Source organism: Neodiprion fabricii, chromosome 2 (genome assembly GCF_021155785.1).
Source record: "Neodiprion fabricii isolate iyNeoFabr1 chromosome 2, iyNeoFabr1.1, whole genome shotgun sequence".
NCBI classification, from domain to species: Eukaryota; Metazoa; Arthropoda; class Insecta; order Hymenoptera; family Diprionidae; genus Neodiprion; species Neodiprion fabricii.
Window position 1 is genome coordinate 14292259 of NC_060240.1, and position 27075 is coordinate 14319333.

Genomic DNA, 27075 nt, shown 5'->3' on the forward strand with positions numbered 1-27075 from the left:
CGTTACTTATAGCCAACTCAGAGGATATAGCGGTTAGCGGTTTTCTGTTAAATTTGTACCAGGCAAGGTTGAACTCTATTTAATTAGTATCATATAAGTTTCGCTGAACTCGCAGCGTGGCAAAACGAGGAGGAATACAGGAAGAGAAATTGTAATTATGTACGTTTTGGAACCTTTTCCTGTCGCGTTGCAATCTTATCAACTCATGTATAACAGCTTTGAAATGAAATCCCCCGAGTAAAGAAGGCTTCAACTAATATCATTTTCTCTCCGTCACTTGCCATTACTCTGCCTGAATTCTCTGCCTTCTCCTCTTTTCCCGTTCTATCTCTCTCGATCTCTCCTCCGTATCTCAAGCGATGTACCTCAGTCTGTGAATTTGCAAGGAAAAGGGCACTTAGCGAGACGGGCAGACGTCGACGAGCTTTGCGTTGTTTTACATCTTTCCATCCGAGATTACGAGATATTCAACGCCAATTCCGGATCTGATCCTGTTCCCAGTAATTTCCAATTTAACGTAAAAACACTGTAAATGTAGGAAGAAAAGCTTCCGAGTACCTGCGGAAATCGATTGCCAATCTTTGTCGTATGAAATAAGAAAAAAATTAGATGCAATTACCTGCACCTACAAAATTCTTTTCGGGTTAAACAATAATTTCAATTCACATACCAGTCAGAAATATTTTATTAGAAACCAATGCTGATATGTGGTTACAGGGTTTAAATTAACTTTCCTTACTTGAACATTTCAATTAGTATTGCACATCTTATAAGTTAATTATCTCCTATACTTATGCCCTAAATACAAGTCTTATATACGGTGATTAAGTTGGTGTATTATTTTATCTATCTATATATGTACAACCGATCGGAGTATCAGCAGGATCCAATTACACGATTTAAGAAAGATTCAGGTAAAATAAATCCCCATGCGGGAGAAATATATCAAGCTGAGTGAATAAAATCAGTTCATCGACTTGTTAGATATCCCGAGAGATCCTCGTCTCTCAATCCTTGGCAACTAATTGATTAAATTTCCATCTTGCCATGCGTGAAACTTTGAAATTGAATTATTTCGAACCGCATAACTTCTCTATGTACAGGGGATGAGCCATTGATGGAAGGAGCTCCTCTGTATGGTGGGTTGCTCTTCCCTATGGGTTAACCTATTTATACGAAAAGGAAGATCGCCTCAGAGCGACATGCGAGACCCTCGCATTCGGGGCCAGTTTTTAAGGTGCGTATCCACCTGCCGTGACAGTGCGCCGATGACAAGACGCTCCATCTATTCCCTCCCAGTTGTTCTCCATCCCCCTGACATCGCCAGTTCAAAACACGGCGCAGGGCACGGGTTTGACATCGCACGCAGACCTCGACACCTGAAATCAAATGAGGTTATGTCATACATGGAGAAGTGCAGCTTCAGCAATTGTTGAATCTTGCCTTTTGCTGTCCTTCGACATTTATCATACTCTGTTTGGTAATGTGCGTTCAGTCATGAAAACCTCGCCAAGTTGACGCCGGTAAAGTAAAATGCATAACTGTTTTAACTTTTTGGCTAACTTGTTTTTGGTCGCAAACAAAATGTAATTTCGATTCTATACGAATTATGTCACAATTCATCCCATTTTCTCACGCCAGCTGCATCGCCAGTCATTGTCACATAATTGTATAATAAAAGAGTAACTGTACAGTAAAATGCATAAATCCGTCAACCTTTCGGCTAACTTGTTTCGGTCCGAAACAAAGTGCAACTTCAATTCTATACGAATTATGCGACGATGACTGGCGATGCAGCTGACGTGAGAGAATGGGATTCACGTCGGCTGCGACAAGTAAGAAATGAATGTTATAGAATTGAACACGCATTCTGTTTCGGACCGCAAACAAGTTAGCCGGGAGGTTAAGGCATTTATGCGTTTTGCTGTACCTTAAAAGAGTAATACGATATGACGGTGGTAAAAATCAGTTGGTACTGAATTACGAAGGCGTGTCTTCTCTTGGCGAACACAGCGAATATCATAATCTATAGGTGTTGTAACGAGGAAATGTCAAAAGCTAACGAGTCTGGATTCCCCTCGCAATGCCGTTTATTTCCCAGTTAGCACAACTTTCGTACTTGTGGTATTTCAAGAATCTTCCGGATTAAAAAATAGCTCGTGCCCAATTAAAGTTGCAAAATATTTGAGGAATTTTCGTTACAGTATCGTCATCCTGATTCGAGAGTGAGTGACGGTATAACTATACAGATCTGCTATGAAATCTTCTCAATACTGCAATTTAACAGCGCCACTTTACTGCAGGATATAAATCGATCGTCAATTTTTACGATCAATGAATCCTTGATTTTCCGGCAGCTAAATGATTTTCACTTCCGTAAGGTGTTCGGCGATTGCAACATCGGTTTCGCTATCCCCAGCAGATGGGCTTATCAAACTTACACAGATTCAGAATTCCAACAAAAATACCGTTCGTTAATCAAATTTTTTCAACGTTAATTGTCGCAGGAAAAGCCTCGGCAGTTCGGGGTATTGATCATCTACAATACAGATCCATTTTATGATGTATATATACCTGAATATAATTTACCATAAAATGCAAATTTATGTAGAAGACCCTCCATTAATGATCTTGAAAAGTATGCAATTACAAATGGATGGACCGTAATTTACGAAGAAAACGGGGATCAAAAATCTTCCGAATAATTTCAATTCTATAGAAAGCAAGTATCTCGTGTTGGACAAATTGCAGACATTCCTGATGAGAGGGATAATCTGCTTGCTTTTGAAAGTAATTATACTTGCGAGTGAGTAATTTTAGGAAAGCAATTATAAATTAATACCGTAAACTTCTAGAGATTGATTTTACTCATTATCTTGAGACGAATTGAAAAAATATTCGCTTGAAACACATCCTGTATTGTAACCACTATCAACAGAAAACAAGCATAAATATAACCTAGTGACTGCTAGAACAGTGATAATATCACGATCTGAAATATGATTTAAAAACTTGAAAAAAACTCATTTTATAAAATCTGAAAAAATTCAGAAAAATCGTATAAAATAAATCAAAATGTTTGACACCTACTAAAAGATGGAGATTTCACAATTTCAAGAGATAAATAAGAAAAGCGAAGAAAAAATTATTATTGGATTGCTTTTTTTACACAAGAATGAACATAAAAGGTCATTATAATATGGGCCGAAAAATATATATTCTGAGAGATATTATAACGAGCTTTTATGTTCATTCTGATGTCAAAAATGTAATCCATTAATAATAATAATATTTTTTTCTTTCTCTTTTCTCATTTACCTTTTGCAGTTATGAAATCTCGATCTTCTAATAGGCATCGAAAATTTTGTAAGATTTATAAGATTATTCTGAATTTTTTTCAGATTCTAGAAAGTGGGTTTTTTCAAGTCTATTACTCTTTAGATACGTTAGGTCAAAAAATTCTGAAAAACAATTGCAATTGCATTTTTTTTCATATACTTTCATACAAAAAATTATCAAGCCAATCTGAGACATCGACGTAGAATTAGTGTGGTTATATGTATAGTGTATACACGACATTAGAATATATGAAAAAAAATGACTATTTTGTTTTTAATTCAAGACATAAATTAAAAAAAAAAAAACAAGTCAATAAAAATCAAGTCCTTTTGACTTTAAATAACTTTTGAAAGAGTAGATTTATCATAAAATGATAATAAACCTTTTGTGCGGGGCGTTCAATTCCCTACCAATATATGTTCCCGTTTTATCGATATACGCTAATTCGTTGACGAGTTATAAAATTCCGAAGTTAACAAGAAAGAATTTCCCATGTTATTTAAGTGGGAAATAGAAAATCACGATGAGGCACCCCTGAATATTAATATGCTGAATCTTGGACAGCATATTTTTTTCGACATTTGGAACAATATGTAGGCCTTGAATTTTGAAAAAAAGGTCGATTTTTTTTATGCAAGTCGAATAGGTAAATAAAATAATGTAAATTAACCATAGTTTTGGATGACGATAGTGGAGCGGGCGGCTGAAGTTCGCGGAGCCCGTAGTTAAAGTTGTTGCACAACAGTATCGCTAAATATTCACCAACGATATGGGTCGTTGAACCTTAGTGTAGCTGGACTAGGTACCGTTTCGGCCCCGGGTTTAGGAGTCAGCTCTTTGTTAACTAGACAATTTCGCTCGGGATGCCAGGGTTAAATAGGGCATGCGGGCCTGACGAAGTAGGGACCTCCATTATTTCCCTTTGATAGATCGGTGAAATCTGCGCTCCTCAGTAGAAACTTTTTCAAATTAGTCTCCCCTGTCATCGGATATCAGTTGTACACGGAAAAGAGATCTGGCCAAACTTGTAACATCAGTATCGTAGAATTTTCGCTGCACGAGCAAGTGCAATAACTATTACAGTTACGCTATCGTGACGTCAGTGATAGTGATATATTTTCTGCAAGTACTATAAATCTCTAGTTCCAAAATTACGGCACGGCTATAGTAACTTCTATTATATTAGTCATTACAAAATGCCGTAAATACAGCAAAGGTTATTCTAACGTCGCTATTACATCAGCCCGTTGGAAAATTACAGCTGAAATATTGCACGTTCTACCATTAAATTTGCTTGATACGTCAACGATCGGTGTTACTGCAACTTCTTCCCGAAACTTCGTAGTTTATGACAAAATGTAATAAGAATAGTAATTATTACTAATTGGAATTACAATTAGCCCTCATCATTCGGGTTTCTTATACATTAAGTAACACGTTGAATCGATGATGTCATATTTGTACTTTTCGCTAGCTGATTACTGTTTTTTCCGTTGTAACTAGCTGTTTGTAATTTTTTTTTTTTAATAGTGCAGTTTTTGATAATATCGCTGTACAGAACACAGCACCACTTGAAAATGCCACAAAGATTTTTCACAAAATTGTAGACAATACTGCAACGATTTTTCAGTAAAAAATGGTATAGCAGCCACATGTTATTGTAAGTTTCACAATAGTTAGCTCTGGTTATAATATGTAGATGATTACAGAATCGGAGTTCTGTAAGAATTATTTTTTCATGAACAGCTACGGACAATCATTGTGGCTTATCTTAAACAAACATACTGGTCATTTTGGTGGTGTTAATGAAAATGTCAGTTGTACACGATACTTCATTTCATTTTTTTGTCTTTCCACGATACACAGAGTATCCGCCAAAAAATATGTCTGCTTATCTTGTACGCCAAACGAGCATTTAGTAATCCACATTTTTGCGACGCAGGAAATACTGTCTCCAACCGGCAGTGGGAATGAGAGAACCGCTTGCGGTCGCTTTACCAACGCTAATGAAACGAGTCAGATCCAGTGTTGGGCAAAATTGTAATAAAAAATTAACAATTACAAATCACCAAGGATAATTTTTAATGACATCGAATTCCATTGAAATTATTTTCAGTAATAATAATTGAATCGGAGTTCAGTGAAATTACTTTTGATAATTGTAATTGACTCGGAGTCCATCGAAATTATTTCCAGTAATTGTAATTGAATTGGATTTCATTAAAATTACATTGAGTAATTTGAATTTAATCAAAGTTTATCAAAATTACTTTCAGTGATTGGAATTTAATCAGAAATCATTTCAATTATCCTCAGTGATTGTAATTAAATCAGACATTATTAAAATTCTTTTGAGTAATTGTAAACCACACGATGTGGTCCAATTGAATTTTTTTCTCTAACGTTATTCCTGTGAAATAATAACAAATAGACAAATGAATTTACTCCGTTTTTGGAGTATTCAAATGGTGTGATCGGAACGAGTCTTTTACAGTCAATATGTGAATGGGCTATGGTTACCAAAGTTTTTTGGGTAGCTGATCGAGGATTTCACATTACTTTGAAAAATTAATTTGTTTAAATAATTTGCTTGACCAGTCAATGTGAATATGTAAGCTCCATGAAGTTCCCGATGTTTTCGGAATTTGAAATTATGTTGAGAATTCGACATTACGTTTCCGAAGGTAATTTGTTTAAATAAATTATGAAAAACAATTGAAATTTGAAAAAAAAAACATAATCATTTCCATTAATTGTAATGGATAACAGAAAAATTACAATTGTTCCAAGTAATTGTAATGAATAGCAAAAAAATTACAATTTTTTCAAGTAATTTTAATTGACAACAAAAAAATTACAATTATTTCGAGTAATTGTAGTTGATAATCATAAAATTACAATTGTTTATACTAACTGTAATTGGTAAATTAAAATTTATAATTATTTCCCGCAATTGTAATTAGTTACTAAATATTACAGTTATTCACAGTAATTGTAATTTACGGGTAATGAAATGACGAAATTAATTTCTGCTGCCCAACTCTGGTCAGATCTGACCACTTTCACCGCGGATATCCTTTGCTGCGTTTAGGTTTAGGTGGTTGACTGTTAATTCTGAGAAACAAACGAAGCCTCTCGACGTTCGTTTTCAAATATTCTGGGATTGATAGTAACCGGAAAAACGATAGAACGATAGTATTAGAATTTGTATTTTATACTGCATAGACCAGCAGCTATTCGTACCTTCGCTCAGCGTCGCCAGAGTTGGATCCTTACGGCAAGCCTTCGTGGCTTTGATAACCTTGAACGAGACGCAGTACCTGAAAAACGTAAAGGCATTTTGACTGGTAAGTAACTGCGAACATTATCAATTCGCATATTACGCTAGAATTTGCATCACAGTGTTTTGCTCTTTTTTGTTTGCCCAACTGGGAAGCAGCTCGTATGGACGAAAAACAAAAACTTCGTCGCTGCTTGAAATAAAATGTAACGTAAATGTAGGGGCCTAGTTCCGCAGTTTCCATCATGAGCTGAGCCCAATGGATATCCTGAAATTGGAGCTTTGCGTGATCTGCCGAGCTAGCGCGGGAAGCACAAATGATTGCACGCTGGAGGCAAAATTCAATTGTTCCCTACATGCATACGCGCCCTTTTCAATACTGCCTGGAGGCTTCCTGATGCGCAGCATTTCATACGATCCTCACCTTGTACAGTGCAGTGCTGAAAAAATGTAAAAATCCTAACAGCACAGTTCATACCGTTTCAATGAGAAACTGGCTCACGCAGCCCTTTGCAAGGCTTCGTTTCTCGTGGGTGAAACCATAGGAAAGCCTCTGGAGAGGGTTACCGCATCAAGAAGCAGTCGGAACACAGGTAATGGAAGCTCGGAGAAATTTCTTGGAGCAAGATGCATCCCGGTAAGTTCTTCAGAAGTCATCAAACCGATGGTACCACTTCGGACTGATTGAATTTACCCGGCTAACCTGCCGACTTATATTGATCGACCGCAGGACTTGCAAAAATCAATGTTACCGTCGGACACTCGTTACGGCTCTTCACTTGTACAACCAACGACGGCATTGAAGGTATTTTCGGAATGTACGAGACTGGATATCAACAGCGACTGTTCAATTACCACTGCGGGCCAATTAATTATCAGGGGACCGGTAGATGTAAGGGTCGAACAACGCGTACCCACATGCATACATATAACGCTTTGTTATACGTGGGGAGTGCAGTAATCAAAATCCTATTTGGTTCGGTAGCAAAAATTTACACACGATGGTTCAACCGTGGATGTTATTCCCTACCGCTAACCCTCGTCATCAGGAAAGTTCTGTAATGAACTTATATTTACACTAAGGGAAAATTGTGAAACTTAGCGGATCAAGTGTCTAACTGTGCATGCGCGAGCTTTGCCGCCCTTTCGTGCAGGCTGACCACCTCAATCTTCAGCGGTCAAGCGAGGCTTATGCTAGGTGATGCAATTTTTTTTTCGTCAAGTAGATTTCGAAATATAATCGATGTAGTGATTCGGGGAGGAATGGCAAACTTTTATCGTTAACCGATTGATGAATAATGAATTTTACGAGTAATCAGAATGGCACAATTTGACATCTCATGTCCTCTTTCGTGTAAGTTGGCTCTACTGCATTGCAAAAAAAAATATTATTCTGCTCACGCGCAGTCCACCATTCAGCTTGCTAAATTTCACCGTTATTTCTTTGCGGAATGTGTTACCTCTGATTTGGAGTTAATTAGTACTTACTTAATGTATATTATATTGTTACAAACTTGGGAAAAATTAATAACCTGGTGAAATGTAAAACCTGTGTAACACTCACCCGTTCGAAATCCTATTTTCGTCGTCACTGTCTTCCGAACCGTCCAAATTTCTTGGTACTAACAAAGCGATTTCTGTAACCATCAACGTTGATACATGATTACTGCGTGAATTAAAATACTTACAAAAAATGATCGCGATATCTCACCTTTCTGTGGAATGCTGTAATTTCGTCGTTGACAATCGTCGCTGCTGTGGCAAATCCTGCTCTCCTCAAGCTGCGGACAGTGCTTTCCTCCATGTTTATCGGAATTCAGGATGGTCCGAGATCTAGTTTGCGTACCTGGGCCGCACTTCCTATCGCAGGTCGACCATGAGCCCCATGTTGATACCGTGCAATCGACGACTGAAACCATAGGAAACATTCGATATCTTTCGATCGATTATAGTATAAACATATCTTTTATAGGAACGAGAAATAGCTTCACGGAGCACGAATCCTATCACGTAAGAAATAAAACGAATTGAAGTAGAGCTGAAACAGATGGTAATGAGATTAACGTCGAAATAAAATCAGAAGTATAAGTCGCAATTCTGTTGAATATCACATGAGCCAAAAGTTAGCCAGCAGTCAGAGTCGATATTTTTTTCTTTTAAACAGGCGAACAGTCGTGCGAATCCCATACATATACGTTGCGTCGTTGTAGTTTTTTCCCTTACCGAGCACCGGTTAAAGGTGGAATTAAAAATGGATAGCGTTGAAGAAAAAGAATCAAGTTGAAACTGCAGTGAAGGTAGTAATTATAAAAGAGTTCCACTGGCACGTAGCCAGACTCAGCAGTCTGTCCCCGACGGCTTCGGACTCTTGGTTCACGACGAGTTAACAAATTGCGCCAGCTACCGTATAAGCTACTCATCCCTTGAATTTCCGGTACAAACCATCAGCTCCAATTCAACCCTGCGCAATAAACTTCAATCGTATTGTAAAAACGTGCCCACGATTGAATTGAACGTATAGGCAACATGAAAGAAGCGGGTGAAGGGAATAACATTCAAATAGCAACTCATAGTCTTCAGACATGGAAATATATCGAAGCCATCGCGGATATCGGATAGAAATGACAGCTTGCGCGGATGGACGTAATTCGAGCAAAAGCGCGACGCTCATACAAAAGGCAAAGAACAATAAATTGAGTTATATCATCTCATTATTTGCTACGGTGAGTATACAAGCTTCGCATGCAATTGACGTCAATGGGCTTTTCATTTGCAGAGGACTGCCGCTTGATTAATTCTCAACGCGAGAGAATTCTTCGCTCGGCGGCGGCGTATCATACCGGGTGGAATTCATTTCCGGTAGGTATAACAAAAGCCAAATTGCGGAACAAGGCCTCTGCTAATTAGAGGGTCTACTGGAACGGTTCGAATACACATAAATATGGATTGCGTGCGGGTAGAAGATACCGCGTCGACGGCTGGTCGTGAGCAGAGCAACATCTTGTCTCGGAATTTAGATCATCAACAGCGTGTTTCTAGTTCAGATTTTGTTTCTAGAATCGTCTGAGGCTTCGTAACGATAGGGTAAGTGAGTTTTGAAACATTTAACTACCGGCGGATAAAATACGATTGGGATTTAATACGGAGTGTTTCCAAGTCAACGCTGCAATACGTTGGGTTGCCTAGCACCGATGGTAACAAATGTAGGTAAAACTGACCCCTACGGAGTTATAATCAATTCAGTCAAGTCATATAATCATTTTAACTTAACTCCGGAACCCGATTACTGAACGCTTTAGCATGGGCTATAAACCACGAAACAACTGCTTGGCCAACTTTACACAACTTGAAAATACGGGCAGTTCCAGCTCACTCGCGAGCACTTTAAACGCGCTACCTACCGATAACTGGGTAGGTCTGTACTACCAATATTTGTCCTCCTCAGCGGTAGGCAACCGAACATACTGCGGTGTTTTTCATATCATATCTTAATTTTGGGGTAAAACTTATACCACGATTCGTACGTATACCTTACACATCTAATTACTTTCGCGAATCAATGAGTAATGATGATTGAAAAATCATCATGCTCAATTCAACCCACGTATACTGCTTCAAACACATCATGTTCTTCGACTTCGGACCGAATCCTACAATTAGCCATATTTTTAAACTTGATCTCCAGTAATATTTTTGCAAAAATCATTAATCATAGTCAGCTGTGATACAGCCTCAGATGAATGTTCAAATGAAGTATTAACAATTGTGATGCAAATTCTGAGATCATACGGTTTTATTCTGCTCAGTCGTCGACTTGTTCGCTGCCATCAAAAAACGGGGATGATAATTGGCAAAAAGTTTATGAACATTCACGGATAATACTGATAAGGATATCGAAAGTGAGTGATTTTCGAGATTCATGCTGCCTGAAGTTACCATATAATTTGGCACTTTTTTCGTATCGAGAGACCGAAGTTCTCCCTTACGAGCCATTTATCTTGTTTCAGACTCATTGTTTGCACACACATGTGTAACCGGTTGAAGCAGACTTTATATTTATTACTTTTTCCTGGATGTAGCATGTCGTACGCCATATTGTAGTGAGTGATACAATATGAAGTGTACAATGTGGAACACACGACTTCCAGGGTTGGTAATTGGTCAATTTTATGCTCACTGCCAGATGGTTTATGTTTTTTCATTACAAAAATTTGAAGTGATGCCTCAATTTCCAACCCTATTTTTTCAACACGGTCTCGTTCAACACAAATATATTGTAAAAATATATCAGCCGTGTCACCGCTACGTTGGAGGAGATTTTTAGGGCATTTGCCATGGCAACCAGCCTTGTGAAAGTTGCCGTGGCCCCGTTCTACGGCAAATTCCAATCCCCCAGGGAATCCCCATGATCGGAGGAATTTCTCCGAAAATTCTGCGATTACGCAAAATTGAGCAGCTGGCGGTCGTTGGGTCATTTTGTCAGCTCTAACTTCCTTTAAGTCTTCTATTTCAAGAGTACATGTATTGGCTAATAGTGTTTCTTCAGAACTTGTACATGGGAGAAAAAGGATCCGTGCCGAAGGATATCTTTTGAATCCAATTTAAAAAGGTTGCTCTAAGAGTTCAAAGTTATCCCATTCAAATAACGTGAGGGAGATGTGGGTTTTTGTTTTAATTGCTACTATTCAGCCTCACGTAAACGACACGGAGTTCATCTTGACATTATTTTGTAGGGGAAATGGATTTTCTGTAAAACTGTCATTCGAATATTACGTCTAAAGTCAATAGTTGAACCACCAAAACCGTTTAACGGTGTACTTTTACATGAAATTGACTTTCGAGCTGGGGCTTATAACTTTTGAACCGCTTGAGCCACGGATTTTGCTCAACGGACTTTTTTTTTTACGGGGAATTTACCTCTCTGAAAAGTGCTTTCAGGAGCAAGTTTGCATCATGAAGTGCGAGTGCTGGTAATAATTAAAAAAATTTACATCTTTCTCTGCATTCCGAGAACGATCTTTGAAATTTGAATTTAAGAGATAACCCTCCATGAAGATTCTTTTTTTTTTGCTGTGTACGTACAAGTTTCTCAATCAAGAGTAAAAAAAAAATTAAAATCTGTTTCCAAAGCAAACACCCTAATTTGTGCATTTTAGAATTGCTTGTAATACCAGTATTTCACCTACCAAACAAATCTAGAAACACTTCCAACTGTTTCTATAACGATGAATTTGTATTATTCGTCGCAGCGGTGCTTGGCTATCGTTTCAGCGGGCGCGAATTGATCCAACAGTTGACTAATCAATAAAATAAAAAAACTGAATGGGAATCTTGAATTGCGAAAATCGAGGCTGCCAACTCTATATATTAAACGTCGATATCTTTTATATGGCTAGAAAAACTTAAAACTTTGCTTCAATCTCGTCACGCGACCTCAAATACATATATCGTAGTTCATGTCTAGCTACTAATAGTCTGAAATAACTAAGCACAACAGCGGCCTGCTACTATTTTGTGGAGGTTGATCACTCCAAAGTAGTAAACAATTTAGCAGACTCGTTCGATTTGATTCTACAGTGGCTCGTTGTTATTCAGTAAACTGTTTCCTCAAAATACACTGGAACACTTTTTTTAAAAACATTTTGGAACCGCTAGATATTTAATTTAAAAACAAATGCAAATATTGAAGTGACTACTAAATAAAGTCCCGGTCCAGTGACTTTATTGAAAAAAGTTTTCCGAATAGAATGAAACATCGTCTAGTGAAATACAACGGATCTGCTATATTATTAATGATTTGAGAAAAATTTGAAATGAAGCATCAATATTGAAACTATTGTTTATAATTCCAGTACTTTTTATTTTTGTATTTTCAAACAGTTCTTTGCAGCTTATGAATATAACAATTTGATAAAAATACTATGCGTGACTATTTCGTAATAAAATTGTTAAACAGTATCGATTGTCTTCACCCAGCCTTGCACGCGACAGAATAGTTTTGTGAATTAAGTTTTTTAAATACTTATTTTTCACTGGCTTTTATTTTTATTCTTGTAAGTCTCTCTCATTGTTAGACTTCTTTGTGACCAAAGAAGTGACGAGTAGTACACAGGTTTCTTCTTTACGTATTATTTACCGACCGAAGCGGCAGTCCGCCAACAATTTAGCACTACAGCATTTCTCCGAAGTAACAAGCTAATTATATTATTTCAAGAGTGTGACAGTCGTACAGACGTAGCTCATTGGAAATTTAATAATAAATGCAAGGTTCTCAAATTAACCGATCTTTTCTTGTTTGTGTAATTATTATAAATCTAGTTCGACTCGTAGAAATCTCATTACCAATAATGGCTTAAAACAATAATCCATCAATAGATCATGGAATCACTCTGAATCATTCCTCATCGAGTCTCTTCCAAATAATTTCGATTGCTCAAATCTACACTCAACGAATAGAAATAAACCATGGGTAAAACTGTAAAAATCATGAAACCTAGAATATACCAAACTTGTGCAGATCGAATCTATCTTCCAATCGCATTAAAAACTCCTGACTAAATCTGTTTTTGTTCCAACCCTGTAAAAGCTGGATATGCGAGTTTAGAGACACGTGCAGGACTCACCTCCACATGTTTCTTTAAAATCGTTGCAACAGTCTCCCAACTTTAAGCATGCGTGATCGCAGTAGCAAGGCTTATCCTGAGGACCTTCAATAATCGCATAGGGAGATGTCTTCTGGACAACACACGCCGAGTCTCTGCCGGAGCAACAGAGTTTCGCTTCCTTGCAACTATAACCAGCCTGGACTAATTGGATCAGCCAAAATGTCGTCAGCACCATCGGCACCAGGATCGCGTTCAAGATTGCATTCCTCATTATTCTCCTCTAGATTCAAATCTCATTTGGATCTGTCGGAACTGCTCCAGCTCGTTCTCATATGTTGCTTATTTCACAATGCGTGTGAAAAATTGCTCTTTTCGTACCAGTATGATTAAAAATAAGTTGTTGATGTATAGCTGCTATCATATCGACTTTATTGATTGGGGTCTTCAAAGCTTGTCGAGTAACTGACTGTACGGTTCGTTATCAAGTATCTCAGCAAGCACTCAACTCATGGCTGTTTTGATGATGTATATATGTGAAAATTATGGGATGACAGGCATATGATAGTCAAAAATGATGAACGAGAATCTTGATGTTTTATACTCGGGTTAAGCACTGGTTACTGCAAGTTTGAGAAAACCACGTAACGACTGTTCGATGCACATAAAACAATGATAGTACAACCACATTTTACGTGATATAAAAGCATTTTCGATCCATTAATTAATGATTCTGAAATTGCTTGCAGTATTGGCTGTACGTATTCTGTTTAATATAGGATTTCGAAATGTCATAGGTATCAATATTTGTATGGAACGATTCGAATTTAATTAACCGTGATGAAAATCAATTTAGTTATTGGAATCTGGCAGCCAACAATGAAAGTCTCAACGGAGTTGACTCCGGTAATGAGATTAATTATATTGTATACTTTTTGACGCACTTGTAAGTGGTAAAACGGTAATTTGTTCTTGAAATCAACAGTTTTTAATAATCATTGAAATTACGGAACACTCTCACCACGATTATCCGAAACGCGAATTTCCCTAATTTTTCTGTAGGTGCGCGTAAGGATTATTATACTAAAAAAGTATGCTACTTAAATTGTACCATCAATGTCCTCTAACCTGACGGGGCTGAAATACGCGACCCTACTAAAGTCAGAGCGGAGGATTCGCGCCCTCGACAACGCGACGGAACTTCGGCGCATGCCTCGAATTCGCGTTTGACGAACCAACAATTAATTAAGTTGCAATATTGCCGCAGCTCGCACGGTACTCGCAAGTACTTCAATCCAGAAGCGGTGCCGTCCTACTACTGCTGCATGAGCGGCGTAAATGCAGCCTGATGCGTTCTCCGCGTTAAATTTCTTGCAGAGATAAAGACTCTTCAATAAAATTAATAGCAACAATCTAAATATATGCTTGGCCTTAGTAGAAAGTCAAGTCTTCGTAGATTGTTGTAAACGTCTGGCTCAGAAGAATTGGACTTTGGCCGTGTTAGAGAACAACACCTACTAAACTTCATTGTACATAAAAAAAAAATTTCACCGTAACAACGGAATAACAAATTATATTTGCTTGTACAGAATATCAATGACATTTCAATTAAATATTCTGATGAAATTCATTATTTTCTAACTTGCGGTAAACTATGGTCAAGAAAATAATACATTAATTTTATTGAGTGGATGAAAATAGCATTTGACTACGAGAAAAAAAAATTACAATCGAACCAATCTGAATTATAATCGGTGAGATTAATATATTATGCTATTATTTTGGAATATTCACTAGACACTCAATTTGCTTTTCTTGTATGTTAATTCACTCACATTTGCCACTACGCATTAACCCATGCTGTATTTTTACAATCACGAATAAGATATTACACCCAGAACGAAAACGAATTCGGAATATAAAAATCTGTTCAGAATCTATACAGGACCAGAAAAAAAATATCCAGTACCAGTGTAGTTGAGCAGTAAACTTAGTTATTTCGCGAAAGTGTCTCATAGGAAATTTAACCCTTCAGAACGCAGGTTGTCCGTACCACAAACATTACTCGCGTGATGATAACAAATTTCACGGTTCTACGCAAGCGGTGAGCGCAAAATTTCATATATAACAATAATATAATATTAGGTTGGGTTAAAAAAATAATTAGTAAAATATTTTTAAAATTCTATAATTTAACCATCTAAAATTTTATTCTGTAGCAAAACATTTAAACAATTTGATTATTTATGTATAATGATAAAAAATTCAGTAAACCAGGTGTTTTTCAGGTTACGTGTATTCAAAATTGAAGTATAAATTAATATGTGGTGATTGATGTAAAAGAATAACAAGGAAATTTACTTATCGAATACACGAAATAACTAATGACAGTTATAACAATAACAATTACTTATCATATTTTTCCATTAACAAATACAAGTTGTTCAGATTACGGTAATACATATATATTTATATATATTTTAGAAATGGCGGCTGTAATTACGACTTACGGTTTTTATTACCATCTTTAGGTAGGTGATGAGAAAAACTCTCACGGTTGCAAATAAACTCTTTTTTTCCTTGATATTGTAAGTGTTAAAAATTTTTATTTTCAGTATCCTAAAAAGCATGAATTTTTGTGTAGGTAAAAAAATTTTTAAGTGGTCACTCCATTTGAAATTTTGAAAAAATGAAAATTTAAAAATGGTTGTGAGAGAATGTCTCTATACGCTAGTGATGAAAGGTTAACACATGGAATATCCATCTACATTGATGGATTCAGAAGATATCCTTCTGACATCCGCCTGCATGTAGGCAACTGAGAGTACAAACAATCGCGGTCAATAAGACAAATGACGATCGGTATGTTCTCTCAGTTGCCTAAATACAGGCCGATTTTGGTACGATGTATGTACTTCGAAGTGCATAGATGCAGGCGCATTTACCCCACATGTTGAATTTCCCATGGGACATTTCAACCACATGAGCGGGGATATAGGTCCTTGTCTATCGAACGTGACATTACTGTGCATGCCAAATCAATATATCCTATCAGGGGCGCCGAAGAAACTAGAAAAAATTGCCTAGTGCCGCAAAAAATACTAGATAAACGTTGTACCAGAACGACGGTGGCATTAAAATGCTCTGATTCCGAAAAAAATGACTCGTTAGATAAGAAAATCGTGGTGGAGCTAGCGTTGTGCGTTAACTGAAGAATATAAAAACAGTTGCCCTGATGGGCTTTGGTGTGACAACCGAAAATTGTCGTGCGCTTTGCGCCCCTTGAGATGTTCCAACGGTAGAGTTGAGAACTTATTGCAGAACATTAGAGAGTTACCGATTTCGGCATAATGCTGGCTGCATTCACCTTCCCAGTAACACAGTCTTCGCCATGGTAAGCCCAAGCCAGTACTTAGCCTGTGCGTATTTACCGACTTATCGACGATACAAGAAATTAATAATAAGAATAAATTTCTTCCAAAATTCGTGGTAAAGCAGTAATTTAATTGAAGTATAGGTACCCGAGAGAAGAATATACATATACATAGATCATAAATAATAATAGATCAGATGTAATAATGATGCAGAGAGCAAATAGTATACATGTATATGCGGTCCATGTACGATATTAATATATATGATCCATTTACGATTAATACGTGATGCATAATGTAAATTTTATAATTTTCCGGGAGACAAACTAGATTACCTACGCTAATACGTCTATAATATGAAAATAGAAGAATTATTCATTTCGAAATGGGATTCTGTTCGACACGCGCTCGATGTATCCCATAACATTAATATTCATAAGTATTCCAACAATTTTTTATTTGCTCTCTAAATCTTGATTTTCGTAGGCATAGAATCAAAACGCTGTTTAAGCTAGTCGCAAGTGAAGTATCTACGTTGGGTAGAGAATCAGAATTGTTTTTCGAAGAGTGTTCAAATGAAAACAAATGCGGAGTAACTGCAATACATCAGGGATGCGCTAATTTTGATCGGAATGAAATGGCTGCTCCATATATGAGACAGTATTTAACGCAGTGTCCAGATTTAAAGCCTAAAAAGGTGATTGTCGGTGATTTGTTTTTTATTCATAGGTAGAGATAGAAAGAAGCTTCTGAAAACTTCGAGTGTATTTTAACACACGTTTGAAAAGTACAGGCAAAAATTTTTATCATCCAACTGTCGCAGAACGGCAACGTTATTAGCTGACCCTTTAACTGTAGAATATATCTTTAGTCAACGGCTGGCCGTCGAAGGGTCTAGCCGCTTGAGTCTGGAATCGGCAGAAAAGATAAAGTGCGTATTGCTTGTCTGAAACGTAGGAACTAAAATCATTATACATCATATGATATCATATCATCGTACATCATACATCATACATCAAGATATATCATACATCATACAACATACATGGTATTAAAGTTCGAAACCAAAGTTTGGATGTTCGGATGTTCAGAAAGTGACGTTGCCCAAAAATTTTTTGCCTTCGACGTCATCGATCTGAAACCAGTTGGCCAAATTCCTGAGTCTGGAAACAACCGCGCAGTAGAGCGGACGAATGAGAATCGCGCTCCGCAGATTTCGAGTGCCGGGTTCTCTACCTCCTGGATCCTGCGCTCCGGGTCCGCTTCCTGGTGCAACTCGAGCTCCAGGACAAGCGCTACGTAGTTTTTACGCTCTAGGTCCGCTACCTGGTGAAACTCGACTTGCAGGAAAAGCGCTCCGAAGTTTCTGAGGTCAAGGTCCGCTACCTGGTGAAACCCGACTTCCAGAACAAGCGTTCGTGGTTCCTGCGCTCCAGGTCCGTTAACTGGTGAAACTCGACTTTCAGGAAAACCGCTCCGTAGTTTCTGCGCTCAAGGTCCACTACCTGCAGGGACTTGACTTCCGGGACAAGCGTTCCATGGTTCCTGCGCTCCAGGTCCGCTACCTGGTAAAACTCGACTTCCAGGACATGAGGGGATCGAGGAGGAGGAGGACGAGGATTTCTGCATAGTGAGTAAAACATTTTTATAATATTTGATGGCAATTGGAATTATATTTCATCTAAAATATTTCAAACTTCTCATGTTTACAATACATTATTTCAATTCATTTTTCGCGCAAGCACATATTCAGTAGCTATAAATGCGCTTATAAAATTGATTATATTATTAATTATTTAATTAATAATATTAATCCTTACATAATATTTTTGATGAATTTTTGTACTGAAATTATTTATTACTATTGCAGGTATAACACGAGGTGGTGAGCGGTGGTTGGAGGTGGTCGGAGGTGAACGAGGAGGAGGACGAACAAGAAGAGGAGAGCAAGGTGGACGAGGAGGACGAGGATTTGTGCTCGGTGAGTAAAACATTTTTATAATATTTGATGGCAATTGGAATTATATTTCATCTAAAATACTTCAAACTTCTCATGTTTACAATACATTATTTCAATTCATTTTTCGCGCAAGCACATATTCAGTAGCTATAAATGGGCTAGTAAAATTTATTATATTATCAATTAATTGATTAATTATATTGATCCTCACATAATATTTTTTATGTGTTCTTATACTAAAAATATTTATTACTATTCCAGGTATAACCCGAGGTGGTTAGCGGTAGTTGTTGGAGGTAGTTTGCGGTGGTTGGAGGTGGACGAGGAGGAGGACGAGGAAGACGAGGAGAACAAGGTGGATGAGGGGGACAAGGATTTTTGCTTGGTCAGTTTAACATTTTCGTAATATTTGATGAAGTAGGATCAGGATCAGGAGTAAGATTGGAAGTAGGATCAGGATCACGAATAGGACCAGGAGTAGGAGTGGGAGTAGAGGTAGGATCAGAAGTGGAATTAGGAGTAGGAGTAGGATCAGGGGAAGATGTAGAAATAGAAGTGGAAGTAGGAAAAGTAAGAGTTTGAGTAGGAGTAGGATTAGGAGTAGGAGTAGGAGTAGGAGTGGAAGTAGGAGTAGAAGTACGAATAGGCGAAGGATCAGGAGTAGAATCAAGAGTAGGTATAGGATCAGGTGAAAAAGTAGTATCAGGAGTGGAAGTAGGAGTAGGTGTAGAAATAGGAGTAGAAGTGGGAGGGGTAGGGTAGGGTAGGGTAGCCGAAAATAGTTGTTCTCAGATTCGATTGAAATGACCCTTACCTGACCAATTAGACCCTCAGGAACTCAAGAATCGAAGAGAAAAGAGCGTAGGACCAACAGGAGAGAAACGGCGAGTAAAAAAGCACCAGCTGAAAAATGTCGAAATTTCAGGTTCTCGTTTTTTGGCTGTAACTTTTGATGCGTTGATCGCAGCGTATTGGGACTGCGCCCAATCGATTTCTCTCGCAAAATTACGTCGGAACAGTGCATCAAAGAATTGAGTCCAGCATTTTTTTAAATCGTTGAAATTTCCGTCAGAAGTCTAACGTGGTTAAGTTGAATTTCTCTCGTGATTTTCAGAGCAAAGAACATTTCGACTCGTTAGCTGACTCGTTAACTGAAGAATGAATCTTTGGTCCACGCCTGGCGATCGAAGGGCCAAGCCGCTTCAGTCTGCAATTGGCAGGAAAGATAAAGTGCGTATTTCTTGTCTGGAATGTGAGAACTGAAATCATTATACGTCATATCATATCATCGTACATCTTACATCTTACATCATACATCGTACATCATACAACGTACATCATACATCATCATACATAGTATTAAAGGTCGAAACCAAAGTTTGGAAGTCGGATGTTCAGAAAGTGACGTCACCAATTCAAAATCAGCTAGCCGAATTCCTCAGTCTGGAAACAACCGCGCAGTAGAGCGGACGGATGAGAGTCGCGCTCCGCAAATTTCGAGTACCGGGTTCTCAACCTTCCGGATCCCGCGCTTCGGGTCCGCTACGTATTTCGAGTACCGGGTTCTCAACCTCCCGGATCCCGCGCTTCGGGTCCGCTACGCGGTGAAACTCGACTTCCAGGATAAGCGCTCCGTGGTTCCTGGTTCGTGTTTACAATAAATTATTTCAATTCGTTTTTCGCGCAAGCCCAAATTCGGTAGCTGTCAGTCCGCTAATAAAATTTCTCGACTTCCAGGATAAGCGCTCCGTGGTTCCCGGTTCATGTTTACAATAAATTATTTCAATTCGTTTTTCGCGCAACCCCAAATTCGGTAGCTGTCAGTCCGCTAATAAAATTTCTCGACTTCCAGGATAAGCGCTCCGTGGTTCCTGGTTCGTGTTTACAATAAATTATTTCAATTCGTTTTTCGCGCAAGCCCAAATTCGGTAGCTGTCAGTCCGCTAATAAAATTTCTATAACTTTACAATCTTCTCATAATCTTTTTGGTAAAATACGTCGATAAAAAAATTATATTAAACCTTAGACATTATTTTTAATTTGTTCTCACGCTGAAAATATTTATTAGTATTCGAGGTATAATTCGAGGTGGTTGGCGGTTTTCGTTGGAGGTGCTTAGGGGTAGTTACGGGTAATCTCGGTGATTCAGGAGGAGGGGGACGAGGATTTGTGCTCGGTGAGTAAAACACGTTTATAATATTTCATGGCAATTGTAATTATATTTTATCTAAAATATTTCAAACTTGTCATGTTTACATTAAATTATTTCAATTCATTTTTCGCGCAAGCACAAATTCAGTAGCTATGAATAAGCTCATACAATTTATTATATTGTTAATTAATTAATTAATATTCTCATAATATTTCATGGCAATTGTAATTATGTTGTATTTAAAATTTTTCAAACTTGTCATACTTACAATAAATTATTTCAATTCGTTTTTCGCGCAAGCACAAATTCAGTAGCTATGAATAAGCTTATACAATTTATTATATTAATAATTAATTAATTAATCAATTACTCAATTATATTAAACCTTACACAATATTTTCGATATGTTCTTATACTGAAAATATTTATTACTATTCAAGGTATAACCTGAGGTGGTTATCGGTGGTTGTTCGTGGTGGTTTAAGGTGGTCGGAGGTGGACGAGGAGGACGAGGATTTGTGCTCGGTAAATAAAACACTTTTATAATATTTCATGGCAATTGTAATTATATTTTATCTAAAATATTTCAAACTAGTCATGTTTACATTAAATTATTTCAATTCATTTTTCGCGCAAGCACATGTTCAGTAGCTACGAATAAGCTCATACCATTTATTATATTATTAATTAATTAATTAATATTCTCATAATATTTCATGGCAATTGTAATTATGTTGTATTTAAAATTTTTCAAACTTGTCATACTTACAATAAATTATTTCAATTCGTTTTTCGCGCAAGCCCAAATTCGGTAGTTGTCAGTACACTAATAAAATTTCTATAACTTTATAATCTTCTCATAATCTTTCTGGTAGATTATATCGATAAAAAAATTATATTAAACCTTACACATTATTTTTGATTTGTTCTCATGCTGAAAATATTTATTACTATTCAAGGTATAACCTGAGGTGGTTGAAGGTGGTCGGAGGTGGACGAGGAGGAGGACGAGGAGGACGAGGATTTGTGCTGGGTGAGTAAAACACTTTTATAATATTTGATGGCAATTGTAATTATATTTCATCTGAAATATTACATACTTGTCATGTTTACAATAAATTATTTCAATTCATTTTTCGTGCAAGCACATATTCAGTAGCTATGAATAATCTTGTACAATTCATTATATTATTAATTAATTGATTAATTACATTAATCCTTACACAATATTTTCGATGTGTTCCTATACTAAAAATATTCATTACCATTCCAGGTATTACCCGAGGTGGTCGGAGGTGGACGAGGAGGAGGACGAGCTGGACGAGGAGGAGGACCAGGTGGACGAGGAGGAGGACGAGGTGGCCGAGGAGGAGGCGGGGTGGGTCGTGGGAGAGGACCTCTCCTCTCCTCAGAGGAGGGGAGGGAGAGGGGCAGGGAAGGGGGAGAGGTGGGCGGGGAGGGGGAAGGGACGGGAAGGGATGGGAAGGGCGGAAAGGGGAGGGTGGCGGGGAGGGCGGGTGGGAGGGCGGGAGGGCGGGAGGGAGGGAGTGAGGGCGGGAGGGTGGGAGGGAGGGAGGGCGGGTGCGGGGAGGGGGGGGTGTACTGCTCTATTAGCTCTAACGGGCTCGCATCGACATCCGTCCTCCACTCTCTCTCTCCCTCCCTCCCTCCCTCCCTCCCTCCCTCCCTCCCGCCCTCCCGCCCTCCCACCCGCCCTCCCCGCCCTCCCCGCCACCCTCCCCTTTCCGCCCTTCCCATCCCTTCCCGTCCCTTCCCCCTCCCCGCCCACCTCTCCCCCTTCCCTGCCCCTCTCCCTCCCCTCCTCTGAGGAGAGGAGAGGTCCTCTCCCACGACCCACCCCGCCTCCTCCTCGGCCACCTCGTCCTCCTCCTCGTCCACCTGGTCCTCCTCCTCGTCCAGCTCGTCCTCCTCCTCGTCCACCTCCGACCACCTCGGGTAATACCTGGAATGGTAATGAATATTTTTAGTATAGGAACACATCGAAAATATTGTGTAAGGATTAATGTAATTAATCAATTAATTAATAATATAATGAATTGTACAAGATTATTCATAGCTACTGAATATGTGCTTGCACGAAAAATGAATTGAAATAATTTATTGTAAACATGACAAGTATGTAATATTTCAGATGAAATATAATTACAATTGCCATCAAATATTATAAAAGTGTTTTACTCACCCAGCACAAATCCTCGTCCTCCTCGTCCTCCTCCTCGTCCACCTCCGACCACCTTCAACCACCTCAGGTTATACCTTGAATAGTAATAAATATTTTCAGCATGAGAACAAATCAAAAATAATGTGTAAGGTTTAATATAATTTTTTTATCGATATAATCTACCAGAAAGATTATGAGAAGATTATAAAGTTATAGAAATTTTATTAGTGTACTGACAACTACCGAATTTGGGCTTGCGCGAAAAACGAATTGAAATAATTTATTGTAAGTATGACAAGTTTGAAAAATTTTAAATACAACATAATTACAATTGCCATGAAATATTATGAGAATATTAATTAATTAATTAATAATATAATAAATTGTATGAGCTTATTCATAGCTACTGAATTTGTGCTTGCGCGAAAAATGAATTGAAATAATTTAATGTAAACATGACAAGTTTGAAATATTTTAGATAAAATATAATTACAATTGCCATGAAATATTATAAACGTGTTTTACTCACCGAGCACAAATCCTCGTCCCCCTCCTCCTGAATCACCGAGATTACCCGTAACTACCCCTAAGCACCTCCAACGAAAACCGCCAACCACCTCGAATTATACCTCGAATACTAATAAATATTTTCAGCGTGAAAACAAATTAAAAATAATGTCTAAGGTTTAATATAATTTTTTTATCGACGTATTTTACCAAAAAGATTATGAGAAGATTGTAAAGTTATAGAAATTTTATTAGCGGACTGACAGCTACCGAATTTGGGCTTGCGCGAAAAACGAATTGAAATAATTTATTGTAAACACGAACCAGGAACCACGGAGCGCTTATCCTGGAAGTCGAGAAATTTTATTAGCGGACTGACAGCTACCGAATTTGGGCTTGCGCGAAAAACGAATTGAAATAATTTGTTGTTAACACGAACCAGGAACCACGGAGCGCTTATCCTGGAAGTCGAGAAATTTTATTAGCGGACTGACAGCTACCGAATTTGGGCTTGCGCGAAAAACGAATTGAAATAATTTATTGAAAACACGAACCAGGAACCACGGAGCGCTTATCCTGGAAGTCGAGAAATTTTATTAGCGGACTGACAGCTACCGAATTTGGGCTTGCGCGAAAAACGAATTGAAATAATTTATTGTAAACACGAACCAGGAACCACGGAGCGCTTATCCTGGAAGTCGAGAAATTTTATTAGCGGACTGACAGCTACCGAATTTGGGCTTGCGCGAAAAACGAATTGAAATAATTTATTGTAAACACGAACCAGGAACCACGGAGCGCTTATCCTGGAAGTCGAGAAATTTTATTAGCGGACTGACAGCTACCGAATTTGGGCTTGCGCGAAAAACGAATTGAAATAATTTATTGTAAACACGAACCAGGAACCACGGACCGCTTATCCTGGAAGTCGAGAAATTTTATTAGCGGACTGACAGCTACCGAATTTGGGCTTGCGCGAAAAACGAATTGAAATAATTTATTGTAAACACGAACCAGGAACCACGGAGCGCTTATCCTGGAAGTCGAGAAATTTTATTAGCGGACTGACAGCTACCGAATTTGGGCTTGCGCGAAAAACGAATTGAAATAATTTATTGTAAACACGAACCAGGAACCACGGAGCGCTTATCCTGGAAGTCGAGAAATTTTATTAGCGGACTGACAGCTACCGAATTTGGGCTTGCGCGAAAAACGAATTGAAATAATTTGTTGTTAACACGAACCAGGAACCACGGAGCGCTTATCCTGGAAGTCGAGAAATTTTATTAGCGGACTGACAGCTACCGAATTTGGGCTTGCGCGAAAAACGAATTGAAATAATTTATTGAAAACACGAACCAGGAACCACGGAGCGCTTATCCTGGAAGTCGAGAAATTTTATTAGCGGACTGACAGCTACCGAATTTGGGCTTGCGCGAAAAACGAATTGAAATAATTTATTGTAAACACGAACCAGGAACCACGGAGCGCTTATCCTGGAAGTCGAGAAATTTTATTAGCGGACTGACAGCTACCGAATTTGGGCTTGCGCGAAAAACGAATTGAAATAATTTATTGTAAACACGAACCAGGAACCACGGAGCGCTTATCCTGGAAGTCGAGAAATTTTATTAGCGGACTGACAGCTACCGAATTTGGGCTTGCGCGAAAAACGAATTGAAATAATTTATTGTAAACACGAACCAGGAACCACGGAGCGCTTATCCTGGAAGTCGAGAAATTTTATTAGCGGACTGACAGCTACCGAATTTGGGGTTGCGCGAAAAACGAATTGAAATAATTTATTGTAAACGTGAACCGGGAACCACGGAGCGCTTATCCTGGAAGTCGAGAAATTTTATTAGCGGACTGACAGCTACCGAATTTGGGCTTGCGCGAAAAACGAATTGAAATAATTTATTGTAAACACGAACCAGGAACCACGGAGCGCTTATCCTGGAAGTCGAGAAATTTTATTAGCGGACTGACAGCTACCGAATTTGGGCTTGCGCGAAAAACGAATTGAAATAATTTATTGTAAACACGAACCAGGAACCACGGAGCGCTTATCCTGGAAGTCGAGAAATTTTATTAGCGGACTGACAGCTACCGAATTTGGGCTTGCGCGAAAAACGAATTGAAATAATTTATTGTAAACACGAACCAGGAACCACGGAGCGCTTATCCTGGAAGTCGAGAAATTTTATTAGCGGACTGACAGCTACCGAATTTGGGCTTGCGCGAAAAACGAATTGAAATAATTTATTGTAAACACGAACCAGGAACCACGGAGCGCTTATCCTGGAAGTCGAGAAATTTTATTAGCGGACTGACAGCTACCGAATTTGGGCTTGCGCGAAAAACGAATTGAAATAATTTATTGTAAACACGAACCAGGAACCACGGAGCGCTTATCCTGGAAGTCGAGAAATTTTATTAGCGGACTGACAGCTACCGAATTTGGGCTTGCGCGAAAAACGAATTGAAATAATTTATTGAAAACACGAACCAGGAACCACGGAGCGCTTATCCTGGAAGTCGAGAAATTTTATTAGCGGACTGACAGCTACCGAATTTGGGCTTGCGCGAAAAACGAATTGAAATAATTTATTGTAAACACGAACCAGGAACCACGGAGCGCTTATCCTGGAAGTCGAGAAATTTTATTAGCGGACTGACAGCTACCGAATTTGGGCTTGCGCGAAAAACGAATTGAAATAATTTATTGTAAACACGAACCAGGAACCACGGAGCGCTTATCCTGGAAGTCGAGAAATTTCATTAGCGGACTGACAGCTACCGAATTTGGGGTTGCGCGAAAAACGAATTGAAATAATTTATTGTAAACGTGAACCGGGAACCACGGAGCGCTTATCCTGGAAGTCGAGAAATTTTATTAGCGGACTGACAGCTACCGAATTTGGGCTTGCGCGAAAAACGAATTGAAATAATTTATTGTAAACACGAACCAGGAACCACGGAGCGCTTATCCTGGAAGTCGAGAAATTTTATTAGCGGACTGACAGCTACCGAATTTGGGCTTGCGCGAAAAACGAATTGAAATAATTTATTGTAAACACGAACCAGGAACCACGGAGCGCTTATCCTGGAAGTCGAGAAATTTTATTAGCGGACTGACAGCTACCGAATTTGGGCTTGCGCGAAAAACGAATTGAAATAATTTATTGTAAACACGAACCAGGAACCACGGAGCGCTTATCCTGGAAGTCGAGAAATTTCATTAGCGGACTGACAGCTACCGAATTTGGGGTTGCGCGAAAAACGAATTGAAATAATTTATTGTAAACGTGAACCGGGAACCACGGAGCGCTTATCCTGGAAGTCCAGTTTCACCGCGTAGCGGACCCGAAGCGCGGGATCCGGGAGGTTGAGAACCCGGTACTCGAAATACGTAGCGGACCCGAAGCGCGGGATCCGGAAGGTTGAGAACCCGGTACTCGAAATTTGCGGAGCGCGACTCTCATCCGTCCGCTCTACTGCGCGGTTGTTTCCAGACTGAGGAATTCGGCTAGCTGATTTTGAATTGGTGACGTCACTTTCTGAACATCCGACTTCCAAACTTTGGTTTCGACCTTTAATACTATGTATGATGATGTATGATGTACGTTGTATGATGTACGATGTATGATGTAAGATGTAAGATGTACGATGATATGAT

The 27075-nt window shown here is 38.6% G+C and overlaps 1 protein-coding gene across 3 annotated transcripts; it reads right to left on the reverse strand.

The window, feature by feature from the left end:
* Nucleotides 1-675: 675 nt before the first annotated feature.
* On the reverse strand, nt 676-14384 carry LOC124175434 (somatomedin-B and thrombospondin type-1 domain-containing protein-like). Of its 3 annotated transcripts, none has more exons than XM_046555680.1 (6): nt 14166-14384; nt 13243-13844; nt 8331-8528; nt 8184-8256; nt 6583-6659; nt 676-1379 (listed from the first exon to the last, which is right to left on the reverse strand). In XM_046555680.1, the coding sequence occupies exons 2-6, from the start codon at nt 13493-13495 to the stop codon at nt 1171-1173; spliced, it is 810 nt and encodes a 269-aa protein (XP_046411636.1). In that variant the 5' UTR covers nt 13496-13844; nt 14166-14384; the 3' UTR covers nt 676-1170. The 3 variants fall into 3 exon arrangements, with proteins under 3 accessions (XP_046411636.1, XP_046411638.1, XP_046411639.1); XM_046555682.1 differs by having other exon boundaries at nt 14333-14368; XM_046555683.1 differs by lacking the exon at nt 676-1379 and adding exons at nt 4439-5362; nt 6393-6453 and having other exon boundaries at nt 13243-14384.
* Between the last annotated feature and the right edge of the window lie 12691 nt (nt 14385-27075).